The following is a 16,573-nucleotide window of genomic DNA, read 5'->3' as shown; positions in this document are numbered from 1 at the left end:
GTTGCTAAGGGTTTTCTAACAAGAGAAAAATTATAAAATTAAAAAAAAATTAAAATGGGCTTTGGTTGAAACCAAGTTTCTTGTTTTGCCTTTTTTTCTTTTGAACAAATTAATTAAAGCTTTATCTTAATGCCAGTTCTCCGAAGTGTCCTTCAGAGAACGAGCCACGGCAGTGGGAAAGCAGGACGACTATAGGCAGACTTACCTTTATTCTCTGCTTCTGATCCTGGCTGCTTTCTCAGTTTTGTCTTTCCTTTGCCCTTTTTAGAGTAGTTCTCTGGTTCCTTGATTTTGATGTAAGTGCCTCCACAGGTTTTCTGGTGTTCAGCCCACCAGTAGTCATGGGCGGAGGGGGCCCTGTTGGTGGCACGCTTCACATAGCCATAATATGGCTTACTGTTCTGACACGGCCCATTGCAGCGCCACCAGTGTCGACGGTACTCATCCACCTCTTCGTGGAAAGTATGGTACACCTGGGCCGAGACAAAGTTCTTAGCATTGTGTAAGCAACTTAACAATTTTAAGAAAATATATGTAATAAATAAGCAGCCTCCCACAACTTCCTTTTTTTAAACTTTCCAACTTCTCAAGGGTTTTCTGGAGTTATGTTTTGGGAAAGATAGTAACTATAGCTTCTCTTCAAAAGTTCATTTTAATGGGAATCAGCAGATTCCCATAATTTAGTGCTACATAAACTATGTAAAGATAGAAAAATGTGAGACTAGAAGACAAAAAAACCAAAAAGCTTCTATACATATGCTAAAAGTCTTAGAAACCCACTTTCTAAATGATGAAAAATTAGGATAAAGATTTTATATAATGCCATAATCAGTAAGAACTGTTCCCACTGCTTAGGTTGAAATTTCCCCTATAGGTAACCTTACCAAAGGATTCGGAAGGACTCTTCCCTATCAACGCTGGGCCCACACACAAGCACCTGGTCTCAGGCTGCCTCTGCCAAATCCATTCTCCACGTTCGCCCAGCTCTGCTCATTTCCTCACAACAAGCTTTCTGGGGTACCATTTTATGTTTATAGGTGAAAAGCTCTCCAGGGTTTGAATGTTGTCATCCTTGTATCCCTAGTGGTTATTACCAGCTTGGCATAAGGAATGTGCTAAGTGTTTGCTGATTGAGTAAATGAGAAACTTCACTGAGACAAATTCTCTTTAAATGTGTTTTTCAGTCCTTTAACAGGATCTGTTTCACCCTTAGATGAAATCTTATTACTTATAACCTAAGCAGCAGACAGAGTTCAGGCTGAAAGGAAGGTGAGCCCTCCCACATGGTGGCAACTGAGGCTGGCACGGCACCATTTTACAGATGATACTTCCAAATGACTGAGGAACTTTTCCTCCTGTCCTCTCAGTGGAATGTTATTAGTTATATAAGGTAAGGGGCAACAGCAGCATATGAGTTTTGTTTAAGCTCTTAATAAATTTCCCTTGTGGGAAACAATACTAAGCTTTCTGTAACTCTACAGATATTCACTATCTCTCTACTATAAGCAAACAAATTCTATTGTTTAGCAAGCATGCAAATTACAGTAAGTGCAAAGAGACTGGAGGACAGAGGTTTGGGAGCAAGGAGGCTTGTAAGATCCTGCCTTCTCTCTTATGTTAAGAACACCTCACTTAGTAATTCAGTGGTAAAAAAGACAGGGAACTGGATCTATTCTGACTCCAACTTCTATAATTCCTATAGCCTATTCCTTCTATAATTTCTATAGGCTGTAACTTTAACAATGTAGTTAACTAAAAACTGTCCTCAATGTGGATGCCCCATGGAGTCTGCTGTAACAGAATGTAACCTGGGAAACCAAGGGCTGTCTACCTGATAAAACCTCCTGAATTCTCTTCCAACTGAACAACAGGAAGTACACTAGAATTCTGCTTAAAGTGTAAAAGTCTTTTATACTAGCAACTGCCTAATTCCTTTGCTAATCTGGATTTTATGTGACTGTGTTAAGCAAGCCACTTATTTGATGTTAAAGGAACTCAGTCCAGTAATGAAATGTGCTCTCTAGAAAATTAAACTGACAGCTAGAAAATAATACATGGAGGGTGAGTACTCTCCCTTTCCATCACACTGGCTTGTACTGCTTTTTAAAATAAGGAAATTTCTAAACACTAAACACACCAAGGCATTTAATCTCTGTAGGAATTAATATCTGTTTTGGTTCAGCGAAATTCAGTACTTGCTAAGTGATGTAACCAGTCCATTCTAAAGATCAGTCCTGGGTGTTCATTGAAGGACTGATACTAAAGCTGAAACTCCAATACTCTGGCCACCTCATGTGAAGAGTTGACTCACTGGAAGACTGATGCTGGGAGGGATTGGGGGCAGGAGGAGGGGATGACAGAGGATGAGATGGCTGGATGGCATCACCGACTTGATGGACATGAGTTTGGGTGAACTCCAGGACCTGGTGATGGACAGGGAGGCCTAGCCACTCCCGTACTCTTACCTGGAAAATCCCATGGATGGAGGAGCCTGGTAGGCTACAGTCCCTGGGGTCGCTAAGAGTCGGACAAGACTGACTGACTTCACTTTCACTTTTCACTTTCATATATTGGAGAAGGAAATGGCAACCCACTCCAGTGTTCTTGCCTGGAGAATCCCAGGGACGGGGGAGCCTGGTGGGCTGCCGTCTATGGGGTTGCACAGAGTCGGACACGACTGAAGCAACGTAGCAGCAGCAGGGAGGCCTGGCGTGCTATGATTCATGGGGCCGCAAAGAGTTGGACACGATAGATGGGGAAACAGTGGAAACAGTGTCAAACTTTATTTTTGGGGGCTCCAAAATCACTGCAGATGGTGATTGCAGCCATGAAATTAAAAGACACTTACTCCTTGGAAGAAAAGTTATGACCAACCTAGACAGCATATTCAAAAGCAGAGACATTACTTGCCGACTAAGGTCTGTCTAGTCAAGGCTATGGTTTTTCCTGTGGTCATGTATGGATGTGAGAGTTGGACTGTGAAGAAGGCTGAGCGCTGAAGAATTGATGCTTTTGAACTGTGGTGTTGGAGAAGACTCTTGAGAGTCCCTTGGACTGCAAGGAGATCCAACCAGTTCATTCTGAAGATCAGCCCTGGGATTTCTTTGGAAGGAATGATGCTAAAGCTAAAACTCCAATACTTTGGCCACCTCATGCGAAGAGTTGACTCATTGGAAAAGACTCTGATGCTGGGAGGGATTAGGGGGCAGGAGGAGAAGGGGACGACAGAGGATGAGATGGCTGGATGGCATCACTGACTCGATGGACGTGAGTCTGAGTGAACTCTGGGAGTTGGTGATGGACGGGGAGGCCTGGCGTGCTGCAGTTCATGGGGTTGCAAAGAGTCGGACACGACTGAGCGACTGAATTGAACTGAACTGAGCGACTGAACTGAAGTGCTTGTAGAGGCACTATGTTATACATCTTGTGCAGGTGTGTATGAAGATACACAATTGTGTATAAAGATAGGTAAGAGCCATCCTATTGGGGTATGAAAGTAGAATATAACATTGTAAAAGGTTACATATCTGCTGAGGAGGTTAAAAGGAGGCAGAAGTTATATCCCACTGTAAAGATGAAGATCATTTTGACAGAAAATAGAAGAGGCACATTTTAGGGAGAGAATATATGAGGAAAGGCAGAGATGAAAAGTTCCGTCAGAAACAAGCAGGGGAGTTGTGGAAAGTAAGAAAAAAGGAACAGTAAGGTTACTGGATAAAATGAATGTATAAAAACAAAGACAACTAATATTTAATTAGTACCCAAACTGTACTAAAATGTTTTTGCTTGCATTTTCTCTAACCCTCACAAGGACCCAATAGCCAAAGTATTGTTATCATTCTCCTTTTACATGTGAGTAAACCAAAGCACGACAGAGTTTAAGTAGGTCCCACAATCAGTGGCACCAGCATCAGGATGTAGGCAACCTGACTCTTCCTGCTTTCTGACCCCAGGCTCTGCCACCTCCCACATTATGCAGAAATGAAAGTCAAAGTCTTCTGATGAAGGGAGTAACATACAACAGCAGCAGAATATAGGACAGATTGAAGGAAGAGACAAAGAGGAAACGTAATTAGGAGATGTTAGTAATAGTCCAGAAGAGAGATACTCAGGCCTGCAATAACTCTGCACAAGCTGCTCCCAGAGGTCAGAGGTCTCAGAGATGTCACCAGAACTGCTGTCTTACACTATGGAGTCCCAGATAAGCCGGTCTGCTTCTTTGGGCCCCTCACTTGCCCTGGGAAATCCTCAAACACAGTATTTGTTTCTACCCAGTTCTCTATTTTTAATTAAATCCCAGGAAATACTGAATAAATAACTACTAAATATCATAAATGTGTATGGTTTTATATACCGTTATATTGGCTCCTGTCAGACGATTGATGCGATGCATATGCTTACAAAACTCTGGACCATGCCCTTCCCGATCTTTATCATTATTAGTGACAAATAAATAGGCATGTATCATTTCATGCAAGAGGGTCTGAAACAAAAACAATCACATTAATTTGTTATGGTGCTTCTGAAAATAAAAATGCATTTTCTGACTCTACCTGGAGTCTTAACCTTTGCATCACAGGCTCCTTTCAGATACTGACAGAAGTCATGAACCATCTTTCTAGAAAAATTATATAAGCACACATTCACAAAACTTTGCATATAATATCCACAGTCCTGTAGATCCCAGGTTAATTCCCTGTTCCAAGGAAGCCTTTTTAATTATTAACCAAAATCCAGTAGAAAAGACTGATAAATTCAGCTCCATGAAAATTTTAAAATTCTGTATGGGGAAAAAAATGTTATCAGTAAAGTGAAAAAAACAAACTCAGGAAAATATATGTGCAACCACCTTACAGGCTATTAACTCCTAAATTATAAAGCACTCCTAAAAATCAACAGGAAAATGATCAACAATCTGATTTTAAAATAGGCAAATGTCATGGACAGGTCACAGAAAATGAAATATAAATGATCCATAAACATATGAAAAAATGCTCAATTTCATTTTTAAAAACAGATATGTGAGTTATTACCTAAGTATACAACTTCTTGCTTACTGAGACTGGTAAAACTAGTTTGACACTATTAGTAAAGCTAAGGGAAAATAAGCATTCCCATATATCACTGATTGCTGCTGTTGTTGTTTAGTCACTAAGTCACGTCTGACTCTGCAACCCCATGGACTGCAGCCCACCACGCTCCACTGTCTATGGGATTTCCCAGGCAAGAATACTAGAATGGGTTGCCATTTCCTCCTCCAGGGGATCTTCCTAACCCCAGTTGAACTCCAGTTTTTTGCACTGACAAGCAGATTCTTTACCAGAATCTGGTAGATTTAGCCAGATTTAGCCAGAATCTGGCTCAGTAGCCACCAGAGATCACTGGTAGGAATGCAAACTAGTACAACCCTTGTGGAAAATTTGGTAACATCTAACATATTTACAAACACATTTATTGCTGGACTCAGCAACACCTAGACTAAAATGAAAGGCCATGTGAATAAGGTATTTCATTGTAGTGGCATTGCTTACAATAGTGAAAGGGCCTCATTGAAAGAACTATGGTACAGCCACATAATGGAATTCTATGTAGCCATAAAAAAGAATGAAAAGTATCTCTATGAAATGATATGGAGGACACTATAGAACGTATTGTCTTAACGAAAAAGGCAAGAGTGTACTCAGCATTTTATATAAGAAATATGCTGTGTGGTGGGGAGTAGATAAGAGTGGATATAAATACTGGCAAAAGAGAATGATAGGAAAAAAACTAGTAACAACAGTATCCTTTATAGGTGAAAAGGTCAGAATAGAGGTATGGGGGAGACCAAGATTTCTCTATGTATAGTCTTCTGTAGTTTGAGGATTTTAAATCATGTAAAATTTTAAAACAAACAATAAAACTTCCTGCTCATTCCATACCAAAGATGGAATACTTTAGGTATAAAGTTTACAAAAGCATTTATGGCTGATATTTCATAATCTACTCTAAAAAATGTGAGTACAAAAGTGAAAATCATAAAGGTCCTCAAAAGTGTAGCTTTTTTCATAATCCTCCATAATTTTAATTTTCATCAGAACAACTAGATTGGCATTAATGAATTTTAGTTGTATAGAATTATATGAATAGAGAAATGCAAGAATCAAACATTTACCAACTCTCATCTTTTCAAGACAATGCCACTCTATTGAGACTGAAATTCAAAGATCATTCTACATTTCAGATGTTTTCCAACATTCTAAAATAATGATAACTATTCTCATTAAAGAGAAACAACTTAGGTTTCTGATTTTTGGTTCAATTCAAACACGTCTTGAAAATGGTACATGGCATTAAGCTGAACATTTCCATTTTTATTTATCTACCACTTCCCACATTTAGGCTCTATCTATACATCATTGTTCCCAAAACACCTCAATTTCCCACCACTGTTCCGTATCTGGTCAAAAACAACTACTTCTAGACCTAAATATGCCATAAGCCTGGTGGCCTCACCTTTGTCCACAGCATACCCATCCCTTCTGCCAAAAGTAGTCTCCTCTACCATTTCTACATGTCAGAATTCAGTTCTGTCCTGTTAGGCTTGCCCCTGAAAAAGGAAATGGCAACCCACTCCAGTGTTCTTGTCTGGGAAATCCCATGGACAGAGGAGCTGGAGGGCTGCAGTCACAAAGAGCTGGACATAACTTAGCAACTAAACATCAAAAACAAACATCAAAAGCAAATCCTAAAATAACTAAATTAGTCTGGCACACAGTAGGTACTCAATACAGTGAGTGGTAGGTGTTGCTGATGTTAGCAGTAATGAAATCCACATCTGTTAAAACTTTTCTTGACCTCCTTAACCATTTAAAATTTTTTCCTTTTCTGAATCCTATTCATTATAATTGAGGCAGCTACTTCAAATACAGGCCAGTCCCTCTATTCTTCCTCCATCCATCTTACTCCTGATTTCACATTATAACTTTCTGCCAACAGCAAATGCTCATTTGCAGCATGACCACATAGTTCCCATTTTCTTCTTGCCTATTACCTTAAGAAAAAAATCATTCATGTGTTATTTAAACCAACATTGTTTATGCAACAAATTCAATTTTCAGTTAGTGCTGTTCCAATTAGCGCTCCTTGTAAGGTTGATTTGGTTAATCATATTGTTTAATTTTTTTAAATGCTTTACTGTTTTTTTCCTGCTTCTTCACTTAATTACTAACAAAATTGTGTTTTTACCTACAACTATGACTGTAGATTGCTTATTTCTCTTATTCATTGCTTATTTCTCTTATTCTCTTATTCATTTCTGCTGATTGATGCTTCATGTTTAAAGCTTAAAGCTATGCTATTACTTTTAGGATCATTATGTGTCTGTATTTAATAGGTTATTTTATCATTTTAAAATGTCTCCCTTTGTTCTATTAAAACTTCTTCCCTTAAAATCTTTATACTAATACTAGACAGCCATAACAATTTTCTATCGTCTAATATTTGGAAGATATGCTTTTTCTCATCCTTTTATATTTAATATATGTGTCTTTGTTTTAATCACATGTCGGTTAATGTCATATGCCATTCCATGTCTTTAACTGGAATGTTTAGTCCATTTACATTTAATATAATAACTGATATTGTTTTTATGTCCACTTTTCTATTTCATCTGGGCTTTGTCCCTTTACTAGTTTTTTTTTTATTATTTCTTTTGTACTACTTTAACATCTAGTAGCTATTTTTTTAAAAATTGTGATTTAAAAAAAATGTAACAAAATTTACCATCTTAACTATTTTAAGTGTACAGTTCAGTAGTGCTAAGTACATTCACATTGTTGTGAAACCACTACTTTTTGTTATCCTTACACAGCATATTTCTAGGCATGTTTTAACTTATTTCCCATCCAACCTCTACCACCTATGCTCTCGTGCATACATTTCAAATGATACAACTGAAGCAAGATAACTCACACCAGGTATATCTTGAGGATTTTCAGGCAACTACTGGACTCAACTAAACACAGTTGTGGGCTCCTACTGCTTCATTCAGCTATTAGAAGTGATCACCATCTCCAGATATGAAGTGTGCCCTCACACTGGTTTGTTCTGCCAGCTCAGCTATATGTCATGGGAGGACACCATGGTGGCTGAACAGAAGAGAATCAAAATTTGCATGTATCAATAAAAGATCTGGATCTTAACTTTCTGGCTGCTTCTAAACCAACTACTTTGTCTATCTGAACCTTATCTTATTTATAAAAATAAGGATAACACATACTGAACATAAACAGGACTGTTGTAAAAATCAAAGTAGCTAACATACCTGAAAGCCTCCAACTTTGAAACACTGTAAGAATATAAGGTAATCATTATTTGCCCCACAATAAAAGTTTGCAGTGAGGGAAAACTGATTTTTTTCCCCCACACGTACAGGTTAATTTACAGCAGTCTAATAATTACTGTTTCTAAATTACTGAGCTAAGAATCAGATTTATGCAAAGAATACCTCCACAAGATCTTTTCTTGGTCTCAGCTTTAAAAGGGGTTCACTGAGACGGATGGAACACATTCCACCCCTCCCTTCATAGCTGCATATCCCAGCACACCTGGAAAACAACCACCACAAAAATTGTTAATCACCAAATATACACAAAAGGAAAATAGAAATGAAAGAGCAAAATCCTTCACTGTTCTTGGACAGTTCAGACTGAGAGAACTCTATGAAGAATGGCTTTCTTGAGAGTATACCCACTTTGTTGGGAGATATTTGTATTTCATCCAAGTAGTGGCTTCCCTTACCAGGCTATAACAGCTTGAAGAAGATAATCCTATTTTGCTGCTTCCTGTCTCCTCCCTACAAGCTATGCTCAATCAGTTGTAGTGCTAACGGCCAGATCTCCATTAGCATATGCCCCAAATTATAATGGAATCCTATATGAAAGAGATCGATACTTTAAACACACAACTTTGTATCATATCTTCTCTCTTATTTTAGATGCTTTGTAGCAATTCAAAAACAAGTACAGTGGTACACAACGACTTCTTAGACTTACTTGTTAACTCCGTTCATATACCGGGGTACATTATCTCAAATCAGAATTTCTCAAACCTGGAGTGTCAGAAAAGGATCCTTTTATAGGCATCCCTTTAGATCCCCTGGATCCAGAAATATGGGAACATAAGCCCCTTCCCTACTCAAGACTCCCGAGCTCACTGCTAAGTACACCACACAGTGTGTCCCTGGCACTCTCTCTTGGGGCAGATTCTGGCTGTTTCTCTCATCTGGGTCCTAAAGCACACTCATAAGACAAATCAGAAAAGCGTTAACTCGCTTTTTAGTAACTGTTAAGGGCTTTGGACTGTGCTGTGTGCTTAGTCGCTCAGTTGTGTCCGACTCTGAGACCCCACGGACTGTATGCAGCCCGCCAGGCTCCTCTGTCCATGGGATTCTCCAGGCAAGAATACTGGAATGGATTGCCATGCCCTCCTGCATGGGATCTTCCCGACCTAGGGATCAAACAGGGCTCCCAGGACTTAGGCGGATTCTTTAACGTCTGAGCCACCAAGGAAGCCCTTTCTAGTGAAGTGAGATTCAAAGAAACACACTTTTCTCTCACTGCGCCCCTTACAAGTCAAACCGTCGCGGGATGGGCCACGGGGCTTTCTTAAAGTCGTTTAAAGTGAGAAGGGAAGGGGCTGGAAGGAAGATAATCCCTGTGGGGCCGCCTGCCCCAAATCCAGAGCCCGTGCTAACGCCGCCAAAACCGCGAGGGGAGACAGAAGGGCCGCCGGTGGCCCCGTCCCCAGTAGGGCTCGGGACTCACAGCGTCATCCGCACGCTCCACTTCACCTCGACCGCCTCCAGTTGGCCCCAGAAGAAACGGTCGTTGAACAGAACAAACAGGGCCTGTAAGTCAGGGGTGGGGTCCACCAACTCCCAGGACGCGTCCACCAGCGACAGGGGCTCCTGGGCCGGTTCGCGCTCCGAGACCTGCAAGTTCCACTCCTCCTGAAGCTGTAGTGCCAAAACCAGGTCCTCATCCATAGCTGCCGAGGTCCAGAGCGGGTGACTCCACGTCCCGGGGGGTCTGAGGGCCCGGTCGCGCGCCTAGGAGATACCGGCTTTCTGGTCAGTTCGCCGATCTCGCGAGACTCAGGGAAAACGGGCTCGAGAACGAGAGCTTAGCTTGTCCCAAACGCCGAAGTCAACATTCTGGGCCTTAAAAAAAAGAACTAAGCGTGACACCACCTAGTGGGCTCAAAACTAGGGTGAAGGTTTCAGATACCTGGTTACCGTCTTCACGGGTCGCGAGTAACGTCAAACACCAACGACACACTCCGCCCATGCGTAGCACCTCTTAGTACCTACATCGCTCTGCCCCGCCCTCCACTCACTTCCGGAATAGCTTCTCCAGCGTCGGCGCCCGAGGCCCCTGAAGTTCCTGCGCAGGCGCATCGTCGGCACTCGGCCCCTTGCGCAGGCGCAGTGACTGAAGTTCAGACCCGGGCGCAGGCGTATTCGTCTCTCTTCCGTCCCTTCCTTAGCCCTGGAGTTTGTCCCGGCTGGGTGGGCCTCCACAGCGGCGGCGCCGGCCACGGCGGTAGTGACAGGGGCTGCGTGAGCCCGGGCGGCAATGGCGATGGCGATGTCAGACAGTGGGGCGAGCCGCCTGAGGCGGCAGCTCGAGTCGGGCGGCTTCGAGGCGCGGCTGTACGTGAAGCAGCTCTCACAGCAGTCGGACGGGGACCGGGACTTGCAGGAGCACCGGCAGCGCATCCAGGCGCTGGCGGAGGAGACGGCGCAGAACCTGAAGCGCAACGTCTACCAGAACTACCGGCAGTTCATAGAGACGGCCCGTGAGATCTCCTACCTGGAGAGCGAGATGTATCAGCTCAGCCACCTGCTGACGGAGCAGAAGAGCAGCTTGGAGAGCGTCCCGCTTACCCTGCTGCCGGCTGCCGCTGCCGCGGGCGCCGCCGCCGCCTCTGGAGGGGAGGAGGGAGGAGGTGGCGCGGGAGGCCGCGACCAGCTCCGGGGCCAGACCGGCTTTTTCCCCAGCCCCGGGGGCGCCTCCCGGGACGGTTCTGGGCCAGGCGAGGAAGGAAAGCAGCGAACCCTCACCACCCTGCTTGAGAAAGTGGAAGGCTGCAGGCACCTGCTGGAGACGCCGGGACAGTACCTAGTGTACAATGGTGACCTGGTGGAATACGAAGCGGATCACATGGCCCAGCTCCAGCGGGTGCACGGCTTTCTCATGAACGATTGTTTGCTGGTGGCCACCTGGCTGCCACAGCGGCGGGGAATGTATCGCTACAACGCCCTCTATCCCCTGGATGGTTTGGCTGTGGTCAATGTCAAGGACAACCCACCCATGAAGGACATGTTCAAGCTGTTAATGTTTCCCGAGAGCCGTATTTTTCAGGCAGAAAATGCAAAAATCAAACGGGAGTGGCTGGAAGTGCTGGAGGAAACCAAGAGGGCCCTCAGTGAAAAAAGACGCAGGGAACAGGAGGAGGCAGCGGCCCCTCGAGGGCCACCCCAGGTGACCCCCAAGGCCAGTAACCCGTTTGAGGACGAAGACGACGACGAACCAGCTGTTCCCGAGATAGAAGAAGAGAAGGTGGACCTCTCAATGGAATGGATCCAAGAATTGCCTGAAGACCTGGATGTCTGTATTGCCCAGAGGGACTTTGAAGGTGCCGTTGACCTCCTGGATAAATTGAACCATTACCTAGAAGACAAGCCCAGCCCACCTCCTGTAAAAGAACTAAGGGCGAGAGTGGATGAGCGTGTCCGCCAGCTCACCGAGGTACTAGTTTTTGAACTCTCCCCGGGTCGGTCCCTGAGAGGTGGCCCCAAGGCGACCCGCAGGGCAGTTTCTCAACTAATCCGGCTTGGCCAGTGCACGAAGGCTTGTGAGCTGTTTTTGAGAAACAGGGCGGCAGCTGTGCACGCTGCAATACGCCAGCTTCGCATTGAAGGGGCCACCTTACTCTACATTCATAAGTTGTGCCACGTCTTCTTTACCAGCCTTCTGGAGACGGCCAGGGAATTTGAGACCGACTTTGCAGGCACCGACAGTGGCTGCTACTCTGCCTTTGTCGTCTGGGCGAGGTCAGCCATGGGCATGTTCGTGGATGCTTTCAGCAAGCAGGTGTTCGACAGTAAGGAGAGCCTCTCCACGGCAGCCGAGTGCGTCAGAGTGGCGAAGGAGCATTGTCAGCAGCTGGGCGACATCGGACTCGACCTCACCTTCATCGTCCACGCCCTTCTGGTGAAGGACATCCAAGGAGCCTTGCATAGTTACAAAGAAATCATCATCGAAGCCACTAAGCATCGCAACTCCGAGGAGATGTGGAGGAGGATGAACTTGATGACTCCAGAGGCCCTGGGGAAACTCAAAGAGGAAATGAAGAGCTGTGGGGTGAGTAACTTTGAGCAGTACACCGGGGATGACTGCTGGGTGAACCTGAGTTACACGGTGGTTGCGTTCACCAAGCAGACCATGGGCTTCTTAGAAGAGGCACTGAAGCTGTATTTCCCAGAGCTGCACATGGTGCTTTTGGAGAGCCTGGTGGAGATCATTCTGGTTGCTGTTCAGCATGTGGATTACAGCCTTCGGTGTGAGCAAGATCCAGAGAAGAAGGCTTTTATCAGACAGAACGCATCCTTTCTGTATGAAACAGTCCTCCCTGTGGTGGAAAAAAGGTTTGAGGAGGGTGTGGGGAAACCTGCCAAGCAACTCCAGGACCTGAGAAATGCCTCCAGACTGATTCGAGTGAATCCCGAAAGTACAACGTCAGTGGTCTGACACCTGGACCTGTTTATGTGTAGCCGTATAGATTGCTTATATATTATTTATATTTATATTAAGTTGTATTAGCATATTCTTTGTACTCTCAAACACATCTTAAAAATAAAAGATGCTCTCTCAGATAGAAATGCAAAATCAAAAGAAAGAAAAAAAAATGTTAAGCTCATACAACAAAAACAGTGGAATTACTAAAATAACTAATATGCCTTTCTTTTAAGTTATGCTAACTCTCTAGTGAATATATTGTCACAGTATAGCGTTTCAGCTTATCCTTTGACTCAACACACTTGCTCACAGTATAGATTATGCGGCGCAGATAGAACAGTACCTGTAAATACACAGAGTATGTGGCGAAAGTCTCCCAGTTCACTGAAATGTTAGGTTTCTGAAAGGATACAGTGCCATATAAAACACCCTGCTTCATATTCTTCTGGACCGTAAAATGTGTTTGAACAATTTGGGGCAGTGGAAGGAGTTGAGAAAATTGGCTTTAGGGTATACTTTGGTCAACAGAATGCCTTCATGAAAGTAGCTAGTGTGTGGAGTCTAATACTCCAGTCCTTATAGTTCACAAGAAGAAGCTTTTGTAAACACAGTTTAGCAAGCATTTACAACCTGATTTAAATGGCTCATTAGTTGTAGCTGCTAGTTAGCAGCTTGATAACACTTGATTTGGGTGCATTTACTTGAAAATCTAAAGAACTGTGTTAAAATTTTTTTTGTACATATTTCTGAGTTGTCTGAAGTTCCAGCTGGAGCTTTTTTCCTTGTCATGTTAAGAATAATAAAGATAACAAGACACATTGTTAAGATAACCCACTTTTAGTGTGGGTTACATAAAGTGACTCAGACTTCATGCAAATGAGAGAAAAGTTTTCATTGAAATACTTACTTGGATTTCAAGGTCTGGGTGATTAGGAAATTAGGGAAAATCATATGCAGACCCCATAGCATTCTCAAGTGTGACTGCTTTGAGCAGAGATTCGTTTTTTGTGGCTAAGAGGGAAACAGAAAAGTACCCATTAAACTATTGTATCTATTGTATATTGATTATATGGCCTTCCTCATACTTGGAGAGACACTGCTAAGACCCGTTTTCCCCCAGCTTCTAGTTATCATTCTTGTCCATAAGTGTCATTTCTGATGTCAATGACTTCAAAAGGTCGTTTCTTTTATCTGAATGAAAATAGTGGTATTAAGACTGTGGAAATTATGTAAAACCTGAAATAGTTTCTAATAGCAGCTGAGGGTTGTAAAGCTCCTTGACGTTAATTACTCATATGCCAGACAAACCTCTTATTTTCTTTTTAGCTGTGCATATTTGAAAGGTTGAAAATCATTTTTTGACTAAATTTTTTCACATAACTTTAGCATTTTCTAGATAGTAACCATGACTGGATATTTCAGTTGATCAAAAACAGTTGTAACCTGCCTTTTGGTTTTTTTTTTAAGATCACTGGAAACTTGAATTTGATAAAAATTTTATGCCACTTGAAGTTTCTAAAATTATATTGTATGAAACATGTATTGTGTAAATATTTGATGCTGGGTTCATGAAATGATACTTCTGAAATCAAAACTTCTCTTACGGCATGAAGTTGCAGAAACCTCAGTGTGTATACTCAGATATTCAAATGGTTGCCTCCATAGAATTGTCTGCTTTTTAAAACTGGAAGTACAGAATTTTCTTCTGGTAAAAGTTGTGTGTTCCTCAAAGTTGTAGCAGGAGGAAGTATGCTGTTGGAGAATCAGTTAGTGTGGGACAAGTTGATTAAAGAGCGTCGATGTTGCAACGTGCCTTTGTGCCAAGACAGCAATTTCACTGCATTCCTCCAAGTGGGGTCAGAGCTCTAGTTCTTTAATTAGACTCCAAAGCAAGGTCTAAAAATTGAATGCAGTTAGAGATTGCTCCCAAATCTAGTACATACTGTATTATACCACTTACGTGTTGATTGCCTTTTCTCAATTGCTTCAAACATAACACTGTCACTTGAGCTTGAAATCAGACTTGAATGAATTAATTACCGTTGAAAAAAGATGCCCTGTGGAATTAAGTCTCTCTTTGATTAAAGCCTCGTTACACTTAAGTGCTGAAAACTCATTTATTTTTGTTTCAAATACTACCTATAGTTGTTATCAGCACTAGTATTCTGCAGTTTGCTTTCCTGGGATTGGGAATTCAGGACTTGACATGTAATATAAAATCAGTATGTGTATGTTTTGCTTATTGGTATGCTGTGATCTGAGGCAATCTGAAATGTCTTACCAAAATAAAGCTTACATTTTTTTCTTACACTGGGTAAAATTGATTGATGTTACATTCATTTCTTTTCTTTAATGATTTAATATTCTTATGTTCATGTTACTAAAATGTTTTAAATGCCTAGGTTTTTATGTTTTGTTTTTCTATATGGGGATAATAGGTACAAAACCAGTAGCTAATTTAAGTAATTGTTCTGCTACTTTCAGACTGTGAATTGTCAAATCGCACATTTTTAGGATTCCCCTGAATGGGAGTCAGATATACAAAATATGAATTTACTCAAAGGGGTTTTGTAGCTTCTGCACATCTTTCAATGTAGAAAATATAATGTGGGCTATATGACCTAAGGACATGGGTCACAAATGACAAAAATCTTTAAAAAAAAATATATGGATACTGCAGGAACTATCACATATAATTGACTTAACAGTATATATCAAGTACTATGCCTCACATAGACTAAAATATGGGGTGAGGAGGACAGGATAAAGTTAAGTGTGTTTTCTCTTAATGTGTTTAAAAACTGGAGAAAATAGAGAATAAAAACATTGAAACAGTAAATTAGCAAATTAAAGGCAAAATTGTTGCAAACTAAGCAAAATTAATTTAAATAATTGCACACTGTGTTAAAAAAAAATAAAAAAGACTGAAAAACCTGTGTGTTGTAGTTTTAAGTGCCATGGGAGTGCTAAGAAGGAAGAGTGCAATGTTATCCTGAGGAGTTTGGAAAGGCCTCGTGGAATCGTTGGCTTTAGAGTTGGTCTTGGAAGGGACAAGGTTTAGGTGTGCAAGGAAGATGGGCATGCAAGCATGAACAAAGATGTGCAGCGGACAGTCTTGTGAAGTAACGTGCCACTGCCATTGCAGGTGTGCTAGGTTCAAGGTGAGGAAAGCTGTGGCTGTAATTCATCCCTACTAACATACCTGCAGAAGGTATGGAGCAAGAAGCCCACATCATCACACCCGGGCCCCTAGTGACCCACCTCAGCAGAGGTGCCACTGCTAAGAGTTTCTCATAATATTTTCCCCAGAAATCGGACCATCCGGCACCTACTGTCGAGTGTCTTGCTCTCACTTGAGTGTTGCCAGTTCAGTGCTTCTCAGGTTTCCGTGCACCTCACCAGGTTGGGTTTTTCTGTGCCTGAACACCACTCTGTCACAATGAATGGATCTGTCAGCGTTGTGCATTTTCTAATTACTTTGCTGTCTTCAGGGTTTTTTTCAGAATTACCAGGAATCCTGAAAAAAGCTCCCTGTGCATGTATCTTTGCTTACTTGTGTGATTATGTCTTAGGAAAGATTTATCGAAATTGCTCAGCCAAACCATACATTTTAAATTTAGGTAAAACATTGTCAGATTGCTGGCCAGGCAGGTCAACAGTGTGGGAGGACATCTGCTTCCCCAAATGTCACTATTTACTTACTGCTTTTCATCGTTCACTGTTTAATAAGATTATTCTATTAGTAATAACATTTATTCTTTACTCATCTGTGAAAAATCTTACTGTGTTTT

The 16,573-nt window shown here is 42.2% G+C and overlaps 2 protein-coding genes across 3 annotated transcripts in view; one reads left to right on the top strand and one right to left on the bottom strand.

Moving 5' to 3' along the window:
- The window catches only part of SPRTN (SprT-like N-terminal domain), a 69,382-nt gene extending 59,001 nt beyond the window's left edge, over positions 1–10,381 (bottom strand). For both annotated transcript variants that reach the window (XM_042241159.2, XM_027962457.3), the window contains exons 1-5: positions 10,269–10,381; positions 9,807–10,090; positions 8,489–8,588; positions 4,355–4,483; positions 206–473 (exon numbers count right to left, since the gene is read on the bottom strand). In XM_042241159.2, coding sequence (XP_042097093.1) covers positions 206–473; positions 4,355–4,483; positions 8,489–8,588; positions 9,807–10,090; positions 10,269–10,328 — 841 coding nt within the window. In that variant the 5' untranslated portion in view covers positions 10,329–10,381. The remainder of the gene's footprint in view (positions 1–205; positions 474–4,354; positions 4,484–8,488; positions 8,589–9,806; positions 10,091–10,268) is intronic.
- An 87-nt stretch (positions 10,382–10,468) lies between these two features.
- EXOC8 (exocyst complex component 8) lies at positions 10,469–15,090 on the top strand. Its single transcript, XM_012105596.4, has one exon. It carries the CDS (start codon positions 10,617–10,619, stop codon positions 12,792–12,794), a length of 2,178 nt encoding a protein of 725 aa, XP_011960986.3. The 5' UTR covers positions 10,469–10,616; the 3' UTR covers positions 12,795–15,090.
- Positions 15,091–16,573: the final 1,483 nt, after the last annotated feature.

The sequence above is a fragment of the Ovis aries genome, chromosome 25, assembly GCF_016772045.2.
Source record: "Ovis aries strain OAR_USU_Benz2616 breed Rambouillet chromosome 25, ARS-UI_Ramb_v3.0, whole genome shotgun sequence".
In the NCBI taxonomy this organism is placed as follows: Eukaryota; Metazoa; Chordata; class Mammalia; order Artiodactyla; family Bovidae; genus Ovis; species Ovis aries.
The sequence above is the reverse complement of the archived record's forward strand: the minus strand, read 5'-3'. Positions and strand labels throughout refer to the sequence as shown.